Source organism: Balaenoptera physalus, assembly GCF_965194825.1.
Source record: "Balaenoptera physalus genome assembly, chromosome: X".
NCBI classification, from domain to species: Eukaryota; Metazoa; Chordata; class Mammalia; order Artiodactyla; family Balaenopteridae; genus Balaenoptera; species Balaenoptera physalus.
The window spans coordinates 60,806,078-60,826,628 of NC_138903.1; the positions used below are offsets into that span (position 1 = coordinate 60,806,078).

The window sequence follows — 20,551 nt, forward strand, 5'->3', positions numbered from 1 at the left end:
CAAGGGGGAAGGGAGGCTGATGAATTAAGGCTATCCTCCCAGGGAGCTTGAGACTGGATGCTAGACTTCCTCGCACACATACACACCCCTTTCCAGGGGGCTGGCTGGGCCCCTTCTCCTCACTGCCAAGTTGCAAAGTTGTGTGGTCACCTCCCCCCAGCTTCCCGCCCGCCCGCGCCCTCAGCCCTCGCCTCCCTGAGCCGGGACAAAGCCCCAGCAGTGACTAAGAGGAGAACAGGAGGAGGGACAGAGGGATGGGGAAAGCTGCACAAAGGAATTCCTCACCCCAAGCCCCCTGACCGGCAGCGAGTAAAGAAGCAGATCTGCTCGCCCTCCCCCTTCCCCCCTCCCATCTTCCCACCCGACCAGGCACGGACACCACAGGCCACAGAGCAGCTGCAGGCCTTGGGAGAGGACCCGCACAGCCTCCTGTAGGTGGCAACAGTGCCACCTGTTTGACTGGTGGGGCTGAGCCTGGAAGAGGGAGGAGGCTGACAACTCGGAGAGGACCTGGGAAACAGTGCAGTGCACAGCAGAGGGCAGAGAGCAGAGCGGACCTGCTGCTGAGAAAAGGTGTGAGGGCTCGGGGAGGCTGGGGGCCACAGGCGGGAGTGGCAGGGCCGAGTCCGGCTCCTGCCGGCAGGGATTGGGCCCAAGGATTGAGCAGCACCCCTGGTCAGCTCCCCTGATTGGAGTTTTCTGGCTGCTCAGATCCTGACCCCATCCTACAGACAGCTCCTGGAGGGAGGTGGGACCCTGGACGGCAGTGTCTGGGGTGCAGAGGCAGTACCCGAGGTACGGCTGGAGCCCGAGGCAGGCTACTACCACTCGGTCCCAGCATGGGAAGAGGCAGGGGACCTCCCTCTGGGTTGGCTTTTTCCTGGGAGGGGTGTCAGGGTGGGGAGAGGTTTCCCTCCCCCAGCTTCAGCCCCCTAACTTCCATCCCTACCTCAACCCTCCTTTCCCAAGGCAAGCAGAGGGTAAGAAGGGCTGTTTCAGGAGGAGCCACACCCTCCTTTCAGCCACTGTGCACCCCCTAAAGACTCCACAGCTTCAGGGGAGCCCAGATGACAAGGCAAGGGGTCGTGTTCCTCAGACCACACCCACTATGGGTGTATCCAGGGGATCCTTTACATACTCCAAGTCACCTAGAAACCCATTTTACTGGCAGCCACTAGTGCGCATGCACATACAAATGCTGACACAAATCCCACACCTTCTCATGTAGAATCAAAATCACACACCCAGCCTAGTCTGGGGATCAGTAAGCCAGCTTGGTCTCAGCTTGACCCCAAAGTACAAGGTCCAGTGATCCCCTGCCCCAAGACAACCACAGCCCCCATACACACCTTTGCCCTGTATTTGTTGTACTTTCACCAAAGTGTCCTCAGAGGGTGGGGCCCCTGAAAAGGAAAAGGCGGGGACTGGGTTCCTGGCTGAGGTTCGGGGATGACTGGGCAGAAAGCGACAGGACTGGGGTGAGAGGGCTTAGATGTTCCAGGTGTGTGCGGGCAGGAAAAAGTTTCCTTCAGAAGGTAGGGAGTGACCCAGGCAACCTGTTCCCCTCAAGACTTCCTTTTATTGGTAGTGCCCCCTTGCCCCTGGGAGGTGGAGACAGACAATCTTTCAGTTCAGGGCTTTGCGATGTGTGCAATCTCTGTATCCATAGCAACTGACCAACTAGCCACTAGTCAGCCCTCCCTCAGCCCCAGGTCAGGCCTGGTGCCGCTCCTTCAGGTTACTCCTGGTTCCTATGGTGGAAGCCTCAACACGGGGCCGCCTGAAGTTTGGCCAGATCTGCCTCAACTTGCTAAACCGTGTTTGCCCCACCCCGGGGAAGTTTCTCCTGAGTCCCCACCCCAGGCAACCTCTCCATCCCCAGATAGGGATGCTGTTGAAAGGGGAGGAGATAGAGAGAGTGGGTGTATATCCTGCCAGGAGGCTAGACCTCCAGGGTGTCCCACTGACTTTCCAGGTATGCAGATGAAAGGGAAAGAAAGACCCCGGAAACTGTCCCCTTTGCTCACCTCCTCATCCAATCTGGCACTTGGGACCTGCCCTGTGACCTCCGTTGCTGAGCAGCGGCCCAGGCCTCTGCTCCTCCCCGGGGCTCCTCACATATACTGGGAGGGAGGCTGAGGTCTGCCTTCTTCCAGGGTCCCTGATAGCCAAGTGTCCCTTCCCCCAGGCCCTCACCATGGGCGAGTCTCCCGGCTGCTGCTCGGTCTGGGCCCACTGCCTCCACTGCCTGTATAGCTGCCACTGGAAGAAATGCCCCAAAGACAGGACACAAACCAACCAGGTGAAGTACAAATGGGGTGTGTGGGGGGTTGGAAGTCCAAGGCAGAGGCCACTTGGAGGGGATAAGAAGGCCAGGTGTGTTCAGAGACAGCGGAGGGGAGGGGTTAGGGAAGGAAGGGGCTTTCTCTCCCCAGGAGGAAAATCCCCTCAAACATGGAAAGAACTACGTGCAAAAGCAGAGCACCCCCATGCCTGGCAGGAAGCCCCCTTGAGCTGCCCTCCATTGGGGACTCTGAGCTGAAGTGGGGATGGGGTGTGAGCTTCTCTCCTTGCCCCTTTGCAGTGCGAATGCATCTGGTTTGGCCTGCTCTTCCTCACCTTTCTCCTCTCCCTGGGCTGGCTGTACGTCGTGCTCATCCTTCTCAATGACCTGCACAACTTCAATGAGTGTGTCACGGACCCTCAGTGTGTCAATGAGCGTGTCACGGACACCTCAGCAGACATGTCAACCTACTCCCCACCCCGGGACTCCAGGGTGCTCGGTCATCCCCAGCCCTGCCTGGCTTGCCCCCTACCCAGCCTCCTTGAAAACCCCTCTGTGAAGTCTCCCCAGCCCTTGGAGCCCCTGACCCCATGAAGGGCTTCCCCTCACTCCCTTCTAGCCCCCATCCTAGAGCCACCCAGCCCAGCTCCCCTCAGGCCACTATCGCTGCCCTTCCCCCACTCGGGCACCTCCCTCTCCCCTCCCACAGATTCCTGTTCCAGCACTGGGGACACTGGATGGACTGGTCCCCGGCATTCCTGCTGGTCATCTCTCTACTGGTCACATACGCATCCCTGCTCTTGGTGGGTCCCGGGGCAGCTGGTCTAACCTTAGCCCTTCCTTCCCGCTCAGCTCTACCCTGTCGCTCTCACCCTGGCCACTGAGGGGAGGGGAGGAGGGAGGTGTCAGCCTGGGAAGCCCACTCAGGGAACCCCCTCTTGGCACCTCATGACTCCCACCACCTCTGCCCCCAGCTCCTGGCTCTGCTCCTGCGGCTCTGTGGCCAGCCTCTGTGCCTGCACACCGCCCACAAGGTAGAGTGGGGATGGGAGCAAGCGGGAGACGGGTACACTGGGCCCGGCGCTTAGCCAGTTCTTCTATCCCTGGGCATGAGCTCAGGACCTGAAGCCCAGTAAATACATGCTGAGTGAAAGAAGGACAGTGGTTGAGTCAGGAGAAGAGAATGGTCCTGTTTTCATAGAGTGAGGGGCAGCCCAGGCAGCCACAAGCCCAGGTTGACATGAAGATCCCTGGCCCCCCAGGTGCTGCTGCTCCTCATTATACTTCTTGTGGCCGCTGGCCTTGTGGGACTGGAGGTCCAATGGCGGCAGGAGTGGCATAGCTTACGTCTGTCACTGCAGGTGAGTGGCTGATATCCAGGGCTTAGCGGGGGACACCTTCACCTGTGGCCAACCCCAGGACACAGCTTGCTCCCTGGTGCCCCGAGACTCCAGGTAGCTCTCAACTTCAAAAGTCAGGTCCTAGGAGGAGAAGGGGAGGGCTTCTAGGGAGAAGAGCCCTCCTCAACAGCTCTTGTCCACAGGCCACAGCCCCATTCCTTCATATTGGAGCAGTTGCTGGCATCACTCTCCTGGCCTGGCCTGTGGCTGATACCTTCTACCGTATCCACCGAAGAGGTGCCAACTCCACCCTCCCACGCACCCGCACTGGCCATCGATGCTCCTGCCTCCTGCTGCTCCGTTTCCTGCACCTGCACTCTGCTTTCTGTCCCCAGGGCCCACCACTGTCCTTTTTCTATAGCCTGTCCCCCACTCCCCACAGGTCCCAAGATTCTGCTACTGTTCCTATTTTTTGGAGTTGCCCTGGCCATCTACCTGGTGCCCCTATTCATCTCCTCTGCCTGTATCATGGAACCCAAAGACTTACCCCCCAAGCCTGAGCTGATGGGACACCGAGGGGCCCCCATGGTGAGTGCTGGGCAGAATGCTGGCAGGGCAGGGAGGGTCTGCTCCTCTAGGCTGCTGCGACCAGGCCTGTGGGTTCCCAGGCTCCCACCCTTCCCTGCCACCTCCTCACCTTTCCCAGCTGGCCCCCGAGAACACCCTGATGTCCCTGCGGAAGACAGCTGAATGTGGAGCTGTTGTGTTTGAGACCGACGTGATGGTCAGGTGAGGGAAGACGGGGTCCCCTCCCAACCCGAGTGACACAGCAGGGAAGCTGCGGAAATGATGGCCAGCCCCAGAGCTTGGCCCTCTGACTCCCCTTGTGCCTTCAGCTCCGACGGGATCCCCTTCCTCATGCATGATGAGCGCCTGACTAGGACCACAGATGTGGCCTCTGTGTTCCCACACCGAGTCAACAGCCACAGTAGCGACTTCTCCTGGACTGAGCTGAAGAGACTCAATGCCGGGGCCTGGTTCCTACAGGTTAGGACAGCCTTCTGGAAGAGGCAGCCACGGGCAGGGGCACTCAGGGGTGGAGTTCATTCATTGATAAGCATCTGCTGAGCCCCATGTTGGGCGACAGGTATACAGTCTCTGCACTCAGGTCATTCCCTCCTAGTAAGGAAAGCATCTAGGCAACAGGCTATCAGAATATGAAACCTCCAGCAAGAGCAAGGTCTTTACTGGGTAGAGAGGAGAGAGAGGTCGCTGTTGGGCAGGGGGAATGTGGGAGAGGGTCAGGAGTGGTTTCCCAGGAGAGGATGCCTGAGCAGCATATGAAGTGAGGGTAGTTTTTAAGATGGACAAGGCAGGGAACGGGAATTCTGGTCAGAGGGAAGAGTGTGTGTAAAGTCCAGAAATATGAAGAAGCCTTTCCAGAGAACAAAAAGTGGCTCAGTGGGAATTCTCCGGCAGTCCAGTGATTAGGATTTGGCACTTTCATTGCCTGGGCTCGGGTTCGATTCCTGGTTGAGGAACTAAGATCCTGCAAGCCGCGCGGCAAGGCCAAAAAAAAAGACAATGAAAAAGTGGCTCAGTGGAAGTGGGAGACAAAAATGCATGGGAGTCGTGGGAGATGAGACTGGCCGGGGGCCGGGAGAGCAGAGGCTTGGTCTCCGGGGGCTTTGAATGCCAGGCCTAGAAGTGTGGACTTCAATGCGGCAGGTGATGGAAATTATTTAAAAGGATACTTAATTTGTTTAGTTTTTCTTTTCTTGATTACCAAAGTAATACAAGTTCCTTGTAAAAAAAAAAAAAAAAAAAAAGTAAAATGTCAGAGAAATAACCTAAAATTGAAAAATCTCCCGTAATCCAACCCGTCAGTTGGATACATATTCTGAGGGATTAAGACATATCTGAGCGCTTAAGAGTAAAGGACGTCTGAGTTTGCATCTTGGCTTCACCACTTCCTAGCTGTGTGAGCCTAGGCAACATTCCTTAGGGTCTCTGTGCTTCATTTTCCTCATCTATAAAATGGGAATAATAACAGTACCTACCTTGTAGGATTATCGGGAGGACTAAATAAATTAATACACATAAGTGCTTCTAATACTGCCTGGCACATAGTAAACATTTAATAAGTGTTGATAGCTCACTTTCTCCATGCCAGTGACTAGGAGGTAAGGTCATCTGTTGATTTCAAGGGGAGGAGAGGAGAGTGGCAGAGGTTTGGAACAGCCACCAGGAGGAATGGGAGAGGGAGCAAATCAAGAACAAGTAAAAGGATGGCTAAGTGGCACTGAGAGCAGAAAATAGGACTACAGTGCCAACAGCCCACGTGGTATGCTCTGCCCCCCAATTCTAGGGGTGGAGGAGGCGGACAATTGCAGAATTCAATCAGAGTTTGGGATTTGTGGGGCAGGAAAGGAGTTGACGGGGCTGTGGAAAAGTAGTTCAAGCTGCGGATGGACCATGGGTAGGGGATGCAGGTGTGGCCAGAAAGGGGCTGATGGATTGGAAGGAAACCAAGGGGTCAAGATCCCAGAGGTCTCTGTGAGACCCAAGGGAAAGTGTAGTGAGAGCGAGGAAGTTAGGAAACCGGGAGGGTAGGAGGTTGGGGCCAGAGTAAGGTATTAGAGGGTTTAGAAAAGGCCACAGTTTGGAGAAAGGAAAAACCCTGGCTCAGCAGTGGGCCGAAGCTGTACACCAAGTGGGGGTAATGAGTGAAGATAATGAGGATGGGAGGATGGCCTGGAGGCTTCTTCTGGTCTTGAAACAATTTTCTTCTTCTTATAGAGGCGACCCTTCTGGGGGGCTAAGCAGCTGTCAGGCCCTGATCGGAAAGACGCTGAGAATCAGACAGTGCCAGCCTTGGAAGAACTACTGAAAGAAGCTGAAGCCTGCAACCTTTCTGTCATGTTTGACCTGCGCCGCCCCCCACGAAACCACACATACCATGACACTTTTGTGAACCAGACATTGGAGACTGTGCTGAGTTCAGGGGTGCCCCAAGCCATGGTGATGTTGCCAGGACCCCAAGTGCTCCCTAGTGCCCCTCTCCCCTGCCTTCCCTAGGCCATGATGATAATGCTGAGGCTTCCCCCCGCCCCAGGGCCCCACCCCAGCTCATACAGCCCATCCGCAGTCAGACCTCTCTGCCCCTGTCCCCACCCCCGGAATCCCTAGGCCTTCCCCAGCTTCATGCCCATCCACCCTGAACCACAGGTCCTCTGGCTACCGGATGAAGATCGGGCTCATGTCCAACAACGGGCCCCCCAAATGCGCCAGATATATGGACATCTGGGAGGCCACAGCACTGTGAGGCCCCAGTTTCTCAACCTCCCCTATCAAGACCTGCCGCTGTTGGATATCAAGTGAGTGCCAGAGGAAAGGAGCTGAGGGGATCACATGAGGCTTCATGGCGGGGAAGAGCCGAGGCTGGGAAGGCAAAGGCCATTCATTCACTCACTCATACAACACATATTTATTGAACACCTGCTATGTGTCAGGCACTGTTTATTGCAGGCTTTGGGAGTGAAAGAGACAGACAATAAACCACTGCACAAAACATATGCATATTGGATAGTGATAAGTGATCTGAAGACAAAAAAATTGGGAAGATGTAGTAGAGATTGGGAGAGAGGGGCTAGGGAGGGTCACAGTAGGAAGAGTGGTTAAAGAGGTAGTGTCTGGGCTGAGACCTGACAGGTCACAAAGAGATGACAATGGGAAGAGCTGCAGAAGAGCAGGAACAGCAGCCTTGTGAGCGAGGGGAAGGCAAGGCTGGAGAGGTAGGCAGGGGCCAAATTGGGTAGGACCTTGTAGGCCACCAGAAGGAGTTTAGCTTTCATTCTACACCAAAGAGGTTGGTGCAAGAGAGGATGGATCCAGGGGAGAGAGGCGAGAGTCCCAGATGTGAGCTGGGCCCCAGAAGCTGACCCAGCCAGGAAACATGATAGACTTAAAAACATGCAGTTGCCAAGGTCTCTTATAATATCCTTGTGGTCAGATAGAAAAAAAAATGTGGACTGAATGATAGCCCGGTTATCATATTAAGTATTTCAAGGACCTTTCCCCAAGTTGTCACCATGGGAGGGGACACGATATCAGGTTTGGCCCTCCCCTTAGTATTGTCCTGGTCAACATCGACTGCTGATCATGTTTCCAAAAGGCATGAATTGGTAATGAAAACACTGATGGGAAAATGGAGGCCCTGAAAGGTCTAAGCACTCCAAGATTACGGGCCAAATGTACCAGGATGAAATGCAACAGAGATACATGTAAAGACCTATATTTGGGGTCCAAAAGAAGCTCAACTGCACAAAAACAAGAGAGGGAGACACTGGCATTAGCAGGAACATGTGTGAAAAAGACCAGGGCTTTGATTGAACACTGTGAATAATGAATGACACTGCCAAAAACTAGCCTGACCCTGGGCTGCCTTCACATGGGCATAGTGCCCAGAAGGCAGGAGGAGTTTTGCTCTCCTCGAAGCTGGTCCCAGCCCACCTGGGATATCACCTTCAGATGCAGGCTCCAAACTTCAAAAGGAACATAGGTAAATTGGAGTAAGATCAGATTAGAGAGGTTTGTATGGGGAAGGGAATGATAAGCAAGGTCCCCAGCCCCAGTTGAAGCGACTGGGGCTGTTGGGCCTGGAGAAGAGAAGACTCAGGGAAATGTGGTCACTGCCCCTCAGACCTCTGAAGGGATGTCATGAGACAAAGAGGAGAGACACATTTGTGTAGCCCCAGACAGCAAAGCTAGGACCCATAGGTGGAATCCACCAGGAGACAGAGTTGGTCAGGGGCTGCTACGCAAAGGCAGAACTGATGGTTCTGGGGCAGTGACACTGGAGATTCAAGCACAGAGAGGGGCTGTCTCCCTCCCATGCCTGGAGCGCCAAGATTCTGGATGTTCCCTATTTCTTCCCCGCCTCCACAGAGCACTGCACCAAGATAATGTCTCGGTGAACCTATTTGTAGTGAACAAGCCCTGGCTCTTCTCCCTACTCTGGTGTGCAGGGGTGGATTCGGTCACCACCAATGACTGCCAGCTGCTGCAGCAGATGCGTTACCCTGTCTGGCTTATTGTAAGGGCTCTGGGACTGACACCCCTCCTCCTCTTTTCCCATCCCTGCTTCTCCTTAACCCTATCCCTCTCTTCCTTACTTATTGCCCCTCCTCCCCCCATATACTACCTGTGTCTGTATATGGGTCGCTGTGGCCACTGACAGGGGCTTTTTTCTATTCCCATAGCCCCCTCAAACCTACGTAATGATGTGGATCATTACCAATTGTGTCTCAATCCTGCTGCTTTTGTGGACCTTTCTCCTCCAACGGTGAGTGTTTTGTGCCCCAGCTTTCTGGGTCTTTATTCTCCCTAGGGTCCTGGTGATAGGGCTGATTCAGACTCATAAATGCTGCCTGGGGCTTGGGGTTTGGTCTGTTTGGTTCCTCGGAGATTCTTAGACCCTTCCTTATATATCCCATTGGCTTGAACCTGGGAAAGGCAGTCTGGGGGAACTCGGGGTCAAAAGGTCGTGCTTGAAGCTGGCTGAACTCATAATGAGAAGCTTTTCTCCCTATAGGAGATGTGCTAAGGAGAGAGAGAGAACCGGTAAGAAGTTTCTCCCCTCACCTCATTTTTCTCCTCCTCTAGCCTTCCCCTTGCTCACTCCCTATATGCTCCTCTCCCCAGGCTTAGAAACAGCAGTGCTGCTGACCAGGATCAACGCTTTCATAATGGAGTGAATGCTCTGTCCTCGACCCCCACCAGCCAAAGTCTGAGGCCTGTCTCCATTGGCCAACATCAAGGAAGAGAGAATGGCTGAGGTGGAATGTTGGTGGGGTTGGCGTGGGGTGAAATTTGCCAACAGGAGGTTTTGAACTATGAGGGCCTTCTGCCCAGATGGTGGCATGCCCCAAGCTTCCATGGAATCTGTCCCCCTTGAGATTTCGACCCGAAGTGGTTAGGAAGACACTGAGTCACGAGAAGTTTCTCCCCAAATGAAACTAGAACAGAGGAAAAGACAAGGAGATTGCCAAGAGAATGTTTCTGATCTGTGTGCACGTGTTCTTGTGTAGAAGGCACAGGGTGTCAGGGGCGGGACAGCTTGGAACAGTGACTGAAGGAGATGACAAAACGGCCTTTCCTGGAGAACTATAAGATGATGGAGATATCGACCTGGCTTCATTCACTGTCTCCCCTGACATATGCAATTTATCTTATTTCCTGCCTAGAGGCTGGGGGCCAAAGAGCCCATCTAGCCATGTGCCTACAGATGGCTTTTTGCTGTACACAGGCTTTTCTTCAAGACACATTCGTTCCTGAATCTTGTCCGTTAATAGGTTATTCAATGAATTGAATGCCCATTTGGCACAGTCTAATCTTCTCAGCGCTGGGGCTGGGTGGAGGATGCACCTTCCATCTAGGGTTGTATGTGACATGACATTGAGGGGTCATCATGGGGAGAATCGTGGGTTGGAGGTGGCAAGAGGTCCACCTGGGGCAATGAAGGGCTGCAAGTGGGAAGCAGGAGAGCAGCCGCCACAGGGAGCATTCCCGGTGGCCCAGGCGCGCTGTGCAGACTTGCGCTGTAGCTCCACCTTGTGGTCACCTGCCCCAAGAGTAGGGCCGCGCCGTTGTCACCCGTGACGTATTTGCTGAATGCTACCTGTTTCTTGTGCCCATTGGGGACCTGTGTCCTTGACTCCGTACCCCGAGGGCATGGTCCGATTTCCACAAGTTTTCGCTTCTCTGGGCTGCGCGCAGGGTCAGGTTGCCGGGCCCACCTTCCCCTCGAGGAGCAAGTTCCCCGGTATGTTTGCTGCTTGTGAGTCCCTGGGATAAACAGTTAAGATGACCAGCGCGGAGCTGGCCTAGGATAAGGAGTCTGGTAGAAGTGGGGGAGGGGCTAAGGCAAACACAAGGACAGGAGGGTGCTCTGGCTGACTCTTCAGTCCCCACCGCACCCACATTCACCCCGGTTCATGTCTCCACACGAAGGGAAATCGAACTAAGGGTCTGACGAGGTCAGGAGGTTCGGTTCTCAATTCCTCCTCTCTCGCCAGCCTGGGACCGGGGGCGGCACTGGCACCTAGGGACAAGACCCTCCTCGGTTGCAGGGCAGGCCCGGGAACTACAACTCCCAGGATGCCCCACGGCCACTTCCGCTCTCGGGATGGACCGAAGCGAATTTGAATTTGTGTTCCCGCCCCCTCCTCCTCCCCGACCCCGCCCCTTCCCTTCTCGCCACCCCGCCCTCGCCATGCACACACATGCACATATACACACAGGCCGCCGTCCACGCCAACATACCTGGCCTGCAGCAGGCGCGGTGGGCGGGGGCATCGGCGTGCGACGGGCTGGGAGGTGGGAGGAGCGCCGGGAGCCCACGCCGCGGCTGCTGCCTGGTCCCAGTCTTCTCGGGGGTCCACGCCGCCTTGGACCGCCTCTTCCACACACTACCTTTTCAAGCTGCATTTCCGTAGTTTTCCCTGTTCCCGATCCCGCCCCTCAGACCGACTGCTGGCCTCAGCTCTGGGGCGCCCAGGTACTGCCGGGCTCTCACCTCTCAGCATGGACTTCCCCCCCCACCCCCATCCCTACTTTTCTGTCCCCTCCCAGTCGCCCAGCCTCGCAGCCCCGCAGCCTCTTCCTCCCCTCCCATTCCGACCTGACTCTGACCACATCCAGGGTCTCCAACCCCCGCAGCCTCCACCTCTCAGCTCCCAGGCTCTCAGCTGCAGTCCTCTAGCCTCAGAGTCTAGACTCTCCGCCGGAATGCCCCAAGCCCTTGCCCCTAGCCTTGAGCACTCAGCCCTGAGCCTGCCACCGCCCATCCTTCCTCTCTTCCCAGGAGGACTGGACAGCTATGGCGCACTTAACCTCTATAAGGTTCTGGACTGGAGGCTGAGATTGACAAAAACTTGAGGGCGGAGGGCCAAGGGGCGCTGCTCATTGGGGTTTGGGTGCAGTTGCTCTCGTTATTTTTAGCTGCTGACTCACAGCTTCTGGCATCCGGGTTTGGGGCTAGCAGGCTGGGCTAGGGGGCTATTAATAGAGCTAAGGCACAGCCCCGACCCAGTTCAGTTTAGAAGCACAGGGAGCAAGGAGCCTCCCCCTGCCATCGTGCGGCTGTGGAGATGTTGTGGACTGGGGCAGTGGCTGGACCAGGACCTCTCTGGCTGCCAGTACCTCAGCCTGGTATCTCTACCTTGGAACTCTTGAGGGAAAGCCCACGACGAGACTCCGGGCACAGCTCTCCCCTAAGCTTGCCATGGCTTGGGGCTCTGCCACAATGATGCTCCTGCTGTACTGAGAGTGAAGAGATGAGTCCCAAGTGGAGGGATTATTGTGCCCACGGCTTCGGCCTGCTTGGACCTACTCCTGGGCCAGAATGCTAGGTTACTAGGAGGAAAAGCTGTGGATTTCTGGTCCCCAAAGGCCGTCACAAGGACGGAATACTTCAGCATGGTCCTAACAGAGAGGGCACAGAGCTGACAGGATTTGCTAGCCCCAAACCAGACACAGCACTAGGAAGCTGCCGAATTCTGTGTTACTACCCTGCCATTCTTCTTTTTGTTTCTTTCCCTCTTGTTGGGCTCTGTCCCTACTCACAGGGGTCAACAGACCTCAGGATCTCTCCCTACTCCATAGAGAAATCTAATTCAGGAAAGCCACTGAGAAACTTGTCTCCACCAAGGTATGAATGATCCTTTATATACTGTCGTTCCTATGGGGCCTTTTTATTTTAATGGGGGAAAGTAGGAGTTCCCTAATCCATACCTTGGGAATGGTGGGGAAATCTTGATACCTTAGTAGACTAATCACCAAAATTATTCCTACCCACGCCCAATGTGCTAGAATTCCCATCCACCAAGGATGCACACCCACAGCAATGCCCCTTACTCGCAAACCAGAAAATTCCTGCTTTCAGCAATCCCAGTCTCTGGCACCCAGGTGAAACCCGAGGGCTTTGGGGCAAGGGTGATTATTTCTCTACACAAAAAGATTGGGGTCACCCAGTGAAGCTGTACTTTCAAGAATGAGCCCAGGTTATCAGACAGCAGAGGGCCGCACTGCCCTAACCCCATCGGTTTGCTGAGGGAGGGCGCTGGAGAAACGGTGGATAGGAGTGAGAAACAGTCCTTCTTCTCCCAAATCCCTTCTCAGGCTCCTCTGTGGCTTCAGTCTCCGTGTGGGCCTCCCGGTTGCCGAGCAACCACAACCTCCTGCAGGGGCGTGGGCTGTTTTCGACCTGTAGGGGGCGCCTGTCTCCCTGGGGCCTCAGGCTGGAACTCTAGCAGTTGGGAGGGGATTCCAAGTGTCAAAGCATCTCAAGGTTGCTGACTTGCCAACCAAGTCCAGTCTGAGCATCAGAGAGCCTGTAGAGTGGGGAGAAGCTCACTATGAATGTAAAGGGATGTAACTCATATTCATTAAAAATGAAAATGTGTGTGTGTGTGTGTGTGTTTGTGAGAGAGAGAGAGAGAGAGAGAGAGAGAGAGGAGAGAGGAGAGGAGAGAGGAGAGAGGAGAGAGAGAGCAGTCAATGGGGACGGGGTGTGGGGAAGGCAGTTTGACCCTCTCCATTCACTCCAGGCTTAGCAATATTTATTCCTCAATCAGAGCAGTTCAGAGGCCCAGGCTATAGGGTGTTTTTTGTTTTTCCTGAGCTACTTTTACGATGTAGGAAAAGAGTCTAGCACTCTATAGTATTGGCAAACTGCTGAGCATATAGAAGACTTTAAGGTCCTGAGTTACCAGCCTAGCCTAGACTTGGTAAGGAAGGAAGATATTCATTCATTTGTTCATTCAACAATAATAATTAACCTTAACCCACTGTGTACAAGGTAATGTGCTAAATGTTTTACATTTAGTCCTCACAAAAACCCTATGATGATTTCCATTTCACAGATAAAGAAACTGAAGCTCAAGAAGTAAAGTAACGGCCAAGGTCACACAACTAGTGACTGGGTTGGGTGTGACTGAGCAACCGCTGTGTGCCAGGGTCTAAGAATACAGGAAACAAGACACTCCTCTCTTTTCTCTACCTAATGAACACCTAGTCACCCTTCAGGAGCAAACTAAAAATGTCATCTCTTACGAAACTTTTTGTAAGCCCCTCACCACCCACAAGTAGAGTTGATAACTTGCTTTTTTGTATACCCCTCTGAAATAGCACTTTTCACAGTTACTGTAATGAAATGCTTCTATATGTCCATTTCTCTAACTTTGAGCACCTTGGCGACAGGGTCTGTTTACTATTCATTGCCACTTGGATGTCTGATAGACATCTCAAACTCAACATGTCCAAATCTGGACACCTGATCTTTTTCGCCCAAATGACCCCTCCCCTAAAGCGGTCCTCATCTCAGTTGATGGCAGTTTCACCTTTCCAGTTGCTCTGGCCAAAAAACCTTGGAACCACACCTCATATTCAATCTGTCAGTAAATCATTTTGACTCTCTCTTTGAAATACATCCAGAAACCAATCACTTCTTATCACCTCCCGTGCTACCACCCTGGTCCAAACCACCATCACGTCTCACTGGCATCACCTCAGTAGCCTCCTGACTGGTCTCACTGCTTCACCCTTGTCCCCTGTGGCCTATTCTCCACACGGAAGCCAGAGTGATCCTGCTAAACGCAAGTCAGATCATGTCAGTTCTCAGCACAAAAACTCTCCAATGGCTCCCCATCTCTCTCAGAGTAAAGCCAAAATCCTTCAATGGCCTACAGGCCCTATACAATCTGGTCTCCTACTAAATCTCTGATCGTATCTCCTAGTACGTTCTCCCTCCCACTCTGCTCCAGCTACTTGGTCCTCCTTGCTGTTTCTTGAACAAGCCAGATGCACTTCTTACCCAGGACCTTTGCACTGGCTCTTCCCTTGCTAGGTATACTCTTCTGCATGGCTCCCTTCCTCACCTCCCTCAAGTCTTTGTTCAAATGTCACTTTCTCAGTGAGGCCTACCTTGACCAGCCTATTTAAGATTGCCTCTATTCTAATTTCCAGTTTACAGTAAATACAGGGTATAGAGGAACAAGATGACACCACGAGGGGAAAAAAAAAAAACAACAGACAAATCCAGAAGTAGGATATTCTACAAAACAACTGAGTTGTACTTTTCAAAAACCCAATGTCATTAATTAAAAAAAAATAAAGATGGGAGACTTCTAGTTCTGGACCCAAGTGGAGTAGACATGCTTCTCCCTATTTCTCCCACTAAGGACAGCTAAAACTCTGTATGTGATATATAAAAGAAACATAGGAAGATGCTAAAAGAAGGAGAAAAGGACAGACTTGACTAGGTGACTTGACTGAAAACAAAAACATGAACAGAGCCTCAGAGACATGTGGGACTATAACAAAAGACCTAACATTCATGTCATCGGAGTCCCAGAAGGAGAAGAGAAAGGGTGGGGGCGAAAAAGTCCTCAAGAAATGATGGCTGAAAATCTCCCAAATCTGGCAAAAGACATAAACCTACAGATTCAAGAAGCTGAACAAACCCCCAACACAGGATAAAGTCAAATCCATGCCAAGACACATTATAATCAAACTTTTAAAAACGAGACAAAGAGAAAATCTTGAAAGCAGTAAGAGAGAAACACCACTTTACCAACAGGGGAAAAACAATTTAAGTATCAGCGATTTCTCACCAGAAACCATGGTGGCCAGAAGGAAGTGGCAACAACATATTTCAGGTGTTAAAAGAACTGCCAAGCCTGGATGCTATATCTAGTGAAAATATCCTTCAGAAATGAGGGAGAAATCAAGATATCCTCAGAAAAAGGAAAGCTACGAGACCATGGCACCAGCAGACCCACCCTAAAAGAGTGGTTAAAGGCAGTTCTCAAAACAGAAAGGAAATGATAAAAGAAGAAATCTTGGAACATCGGGAAGGAAGAAAGAATAGAATGAGTAAAAATGTAAGTACGTACAACAGACTTTCCTTCTTCTCTTGAGTTGTCTAAATAATGTTTGATGGTTGAAGCAATAAGTAAAACATCATCTGATGTGAAGCTCAGTATATGTAGAGGAAATATTTAAGACAACCATACTATAAATGAGACATGGTAAAGAGACCTAAAGGGAAGTAAGTTTTTTACACTTTCCTCAACCTTTTAAAATGACGACACCAGTAGGTCTTTGTGGTGACGAAATAGTTTTGTATCTTGATTGCAGTGGTTGTTACAGAAATCTCCGCATGTGGTAAAATGGTATAGAACTATACACACACTGTACCAATGTCAATTTCCTGGTTTTGATATTGTACTATAATTATGTAAGATGCAATCATTGAGGAAAACTGGGTGAAGGGTACACGGGCCCCCTCTGTGCTGTCTCTGCAACTTCCTTGTAAATCTATAATTATCTCAAAAAGTTTTTCTTTTAAGATTGGGGCTGTTCTAGTGGCTAAAGACACGAATGCAATGTGACAGCCTTGATTAGGTTCTGATGTTAAAAATGTTAAAAGGCAAGTTTGGAGAAATTTGAATATAGACTGGACATTAGATGATATTAGATGATATGAAATTATTGTTAATTTTCTTAGATGTCATAATCATATTGTGGTTATGTGGGAGAATGTCTTTATTCCCACAAGATGAATGCTGAAATATTTAGGGGAGGAGTGTAATGAAATCTGTAACGTACATTTGAACGGTTCAGAAGAAATTGTAGATAGATCGATAAAGCAAATATAACAAGACATTGCCAGTTGTTGGCTCTGTGAGGAAGATATATAGGTGTCCCTTGTACTATTCTTTCAACATTTCTGTATGTTTGCAAGTTTTCATTTTTAAAAAAGTTGGAGAGGATATGTGGAGGATATACATGTGATAAAGCAAGTATAGTAAAATGTTAATGAGAATCTAGGTGGCAATTGGCTGTTTGTTCCCTGTAAAATTCTTTCAATTGTTCTGTATGTTTGAAAATTTTCATGTTAAAATGCAGGGGTAAAAAGCTTGAAGAAAAATGATCACAACCTCATGTCCTTCCCTAGTACTCCCAATCCCACTTTCTCTGCTCTTTTTCTTTTATCCCATAGCACTTATCAACATATATCGTAGTATATACTTCATTTATTTTTTGTGCTATTTTTTGTCTGTGCCCTTTCACTAGAATGTGAGCACCCCAAGGGCGGGGATTTATTGTGTTTTGTTCTGTTTGCTGCTGTATCCTCAAATCCTAGAACAGTGTCTGGCACATAGCAGGTGCTCAGTGAATACTTGTTGACTTAAGAATGAATTTCTGTAGCCCTAGGGCCTAGGTCAAGGTCTTGCACAGAGTAGGTGTGCAATGAATGTTCGTTGAACTGAGGTCTGAGATCTGCAGGAGAACTTAGAATAGACCTGTTGGACTTGAGTGGTTCAGAGCGTGGACTCTGGAGTCAAATGGCCAGGATTTGCATCCTGATTCTGTCACTTCCACCTGTGTAACCTAGCTGTATTAACATCTCTGAGCCTCAATTTCTCGGTAAAAGTCAGATAATAATAGTAGCACCTTGGTAGGGGTTTTGTTTGCATGTAAAGCACTTAGGACTTTGTGAAGACTCAGTAATTGGTAGCTAATGACAAAAAGAACAGCAAAAAGATAAGAGTTTTCCCAGCATGTCATCCTTCTTCCATCCGCCAACAGACTGAGCCAGGAGAGGCTAAGGAAATGTCCTTGGGTAAGTATTCCCAAATTCTTCTCCAGACCCCCGGATTTCTTTCACTTCAGATCTCTTCTTACCTTTCCTTCTGCCCTGGACTTTCTTTACTCTCTTGGCATCCTGAAGCTCTTTCCCCCATTATAACCATGCAGGAGTGGAGTTGAGGAGACAGGAATCTGTGCGCCAGGGACAAAAGCTTAGAGCTTCCCTTTCCTTCTGTTCTAGGCTTGAGTCCCTCATTGGTGATGGAAGCAGGTCAAGTGTGAGGTTGCAGTCATTTCGGGGCCTAGAGGTTGAGAGAACAATAGTCCTGAGGAAGAGGCCCTGACAAGAGAGTAGCCTCCTAAGCTGCCCTCTTCCTTGGTCCCCTGTTAGGAGAGAGCACCTCCCTCACCCTGCTCTAACGTCCCTTCGATCTGTTCTGCCGCCTCAAGTCTTTACTTCTGGTGGCCCCAGCTCAGAGCAAGCCCGGGGACCCATTGAGCATCTCCCTGCAACTCCCTCTTGGTAGTGGGGTGGGGTGGAGTGGGCCGAAGACAGGCTGAAATTGGAGATGAGGGGGCACGAGAGGGGGGGCTGAGCTCACCCGTGGCACAAGTCCCCTGTCCCTGCCCTAGGGTTGGCCCTACCCCGGATATCTGGGGAGCTGGGGCTGAGCCTGGGGGCGCCACTGCCTCTGTTCCTTTAAGGAGCCGCTGTTTAGCATTCCTGCCGCTGCCGCTGCCGCTGCCTGACTCTGCACGCTGATTGGCTGGAATCAACTGAGAAGGGAGCCAGGGAGAGATGCTCTTGACTCCACTCAGATCCATCCTGGGGACCAGTGCGGGAGCGGTCCTCGCAGCACCCAGCTTCTGCCCAGGCTCCCGCTTCTTCTTTGCTGCTGGGCCTCGGCCCAGGAGCCACGACGGGCGACACGGAGCCGCCAGTGCTGGAGGGGGAGCCGTGGGTGCGGGGCAGCGTGGGGGCAGAGGCCCCGGGACGCCCGCCCGGCCCCAGGCCCCGCTCCGCCCGGGCGCCCCCACGGGTGCCCCCCCCTTCCTGGTCCGAGCAGTGTGAGTGTGCCCGGGAGCCTGGCGGCAGCGGCGGCGGCGGCAGCGGCGGTGTGGAAACCGGCGTGGGCTGGGGGGTCCGGGCCGCGGGGGGCAGTGCCATGCACAAGCACCAGCACTGCTGTAAGTGCCCCGAGTGCTACGAGGTGACCCGCCTGGCCGCCCTGCGGCGCCTCGAGCCTCCCGGCTACGGGGACTGGCAGGTACCCGACCCCTACGGGCCAGGTGGGGGCAATGGAGCCAGCGCCGGTTACGGGGGCTACAGCTCGCAGACCCTGCCCTCGCAGGCGGGGGCCACCCCCACCCCCCGCACCAAGGCCAAGCTCATCCCCACCGGTCGGGATGTGGGGCCAGTGCCCCCTAAGCCAGTCCCGGGCAAGAGCACCCCCAAACTCAACGGCAGCGGCCCCAGCTGGTGGCCCGAGTGCACCTGTACCAACCGGGATTGGTATGAGCAGGTATGGATCAGCAAAGGGGGGAGGTGGTGGGGCAACCCACGGGGGCTGGGGAGTGGGCGCCTGGAGGCCTGGGGTGCAGCACGGGTTCCCGGGGCTCCCAGCCCGCAGACCCTGAGCCCTAACGTTGCAGCTGGGCCAAGAGAGGCGGTTGGAAATGTGTGCTTCCCAGTGTGTCTGTTTGGGGGTCTCCATTTGGAGGGGATTGGGAGGAGCTGTGTGTCAGGAGGCGAAGGCATGGCGGAGGGGCACATTCTCCCGTGTGGGGGGATTGGGTTCGCCTCAGCGTGGGCGGGGGGTTTAGCAGTGTCTCTGTGTCTGGCAGGGGGCGGGAGGTTCTGCGGGGGCTGTGTGCGGTGTGTGTCTCCACAGGAGGGGAGGAGGGGGCATGGTGCTCTGTGTAGGGGGGACATGTGTGTGTGTGTGTGTGTGTGTGTGTGTGTGTGTGTGTGTGTGTGTGTGTGTTGAGGTGTGTGGAGGAAGGCAGTGGAGCTCCTGTGAATCTATGTCGAGGAGCCCATGTGCCCAGCTTGCTGAGCTTCATCCCTTGATGCCATGAGTCCCTCTCCGTCCTAGTCCCTTTGTGTGTGAATGTGCACATGGACATGTGGGGATGTCTCTCTGAATGTGGAGGTGTCTCTGTAGATGAAGCTGCAGGTTTGGCTCTGTTTGCCTGTGTGTGTGTGGCTACATGTATATGTGTGTGAGCATGTGGCTGCAAGTGTGTGCACGCGTGTGCCTCTGTGTGTGTGTGTGTGTGTGTGCGCGCGCGCGCGCCTGTGTGGTGTCCCTGGTGAGAGGCGCTTGACAGGCAAGGGAGGGGAGGGGGAGGAGGCGAGAGACACGTCCCAAGCAAGGCTGAGAGGCTGCTGAGAAGGATGGACTCTTTTGTCCAAGCAGCTCTGAAGTGTGTATGTGTACTCAGGGGGCGAAGGGGGGGACTGAAGCCAGCTTCCTTGCTCCAGAACAGGCATGATGCCTGGAGCCAGGCAAGGGGCAGCTGCTCTGGTGCAGGGACTGGCCCCGGTGGGGCATCTTCCCCGTGGGTACCGCAAGATGTGGGAGAACTTGGCCCCCCAGCCCTGACTTGGCACAGCTTGGGAACCCCTGGGTGCTGGGCACAACTCCGGCTTCCACTCCCAGCCTAAACTGCCAGCTTAGAAAATGGAAGGAGCATCTGTGGGAGAAGCAGCAAAATGGAGGCTGGGCCGGCAGAGCCAGGTCCCTGGCATGCATGGCGGAGGGCCTGTCTGGTTATTCGGCTCTGCAGCCCCCAGGGTAGGGAGAGGGGAGGAGGAGGCTTTGTTGTGGAGGGCAGGTGCTGGCTGCCCCAAGCTGGTGACCGTTCTGGCCACCTCTGTCCCCCTCTGGGGATCAGATGTGCTCTCACTCAGAAGCAAAGGTGGGGACTTCCTGGGGAGAGGAGTCCTCGGTTCTGGCCTTCTGTCTGTCCACACTGACTGTTTCCTGTGTCCCTTGCCTTGGCCCCTTGCCCTCTCCAGCGGATTCCCCTCCATCCTGGGGCCCTACCCTTGTAAACACTCTCTTGTGCTTGTCCTGCTCAACTGGTAGATAGTTGCCAGTCCCAAGGCTGGGCCAGTTGGTCAAGGTGTCTTTGCCAGGGCTGATCCCTGGATGGCTCCTGGCCCTGGGAGCAGGTTCCCTGAGGGGGGTGGTGGGAGGCTGGAGGGTGGACCAGTGGAAGCTGGGAGCTGCTGGGTCTCACCAGAGCTGGACTTGAAGTATGGCTATCA

The 20,551-nt window shown here is 53.3% G+C and overlaps 2 protein-coding genes across 21 annotated transcripts in view; both read left to right on the forward strand.

Annotated features, from left to right (window-relative positions):
- The first annotated feature begins 206 nt into the window (after window positions 1–206).
- GDPD2 (glycerophosphodiester phosphodiesterase domain containing 2) lies at window positions 207–9,961 on the forward strand. Of its 10 annotated transcripts, XM_082445999.1 has the most exons (16): window positions 211–573; window positions 2,189–2,302; window positions 2,585–2,688; window positions 2,994–3,087; window positions 3,259–3,318; window positions 3,547–3,645; window positions 3,828–3,921; window positions 4,067–4,212; window positions 4,331–4,413; window positions 4,521–4,671; window positions 6,424–6,645; window positions 6,853–7,001; window positions 8,572–8,719; window positions 8,886–8,968; window positions 9,218–9,246; window positions 9,328–9,961. In XM_082445999.1, the coding sequence occupies exons 2-16, from the start codon at window positions 2,198–2,200 to the stop codon at window positions 9,378–9,380; spliced, it is 1,620 nt and encodes a 539-aa protein (XP_082302125.1). In that variant the 5' UTR covers window positions 211–573; window positions 2,189–2,197; the 3' UTR covers window positions 9,381–9,961. The 10 variants fall into 10 exon arrangements, 8 of the variants coding, with proteins under 8 accessions (XP_082302124.1, XP_082302121.1, XP_082302126.1 ...); XM_082445998.1 differs by having other exon boundaries at window positions 207–573; window positions 3,828–3,920; window positions 4,144–4,212; window positions 9,218–9,961; XM_082445995.1 differs by having other exon boundaries at window positions 208–573; window positions 9,218–9,961.
- A 118-nt stretch (window positions 9,962–10,079) lies between these two features.
- Window positions 10,080–20,551, forward strand: part of DLG3 (discs large MAGUK scaffold protein 3) — a 63,460-nt gene continuing 52,988 nt past the window's right edge. For 2 of the 11 annotated variants that reach the window (XM_082445981.1, XM_082445971.1), the window contains exons 1-3: window positions 10,980–11,182; window positions 12,252–12,334; window positions 13,548–15,566. In XM_082445981.1, the coding sequence (XP_082302107.1) occupies window positions 15,507–15,566 (60 nt within the window). In that variant the 5' untranslated portion in view covers window positions 10,980–11,182; window positions 12,252–12,334; window positions 13,548–15,506. Of the gene's footprint in view, window positions 10,448–10,979; window positions 11,183–12,251; window positions 12,335–12,383; window positions 15,571–18,001; window positions 18,801–20,551 lie in introns of those variants that run through there. The other 9 variants (XM_082445977.1, XM_082445980.1, XM_082445982.1 and 6 more) reach the window with 8 other exon arrangements.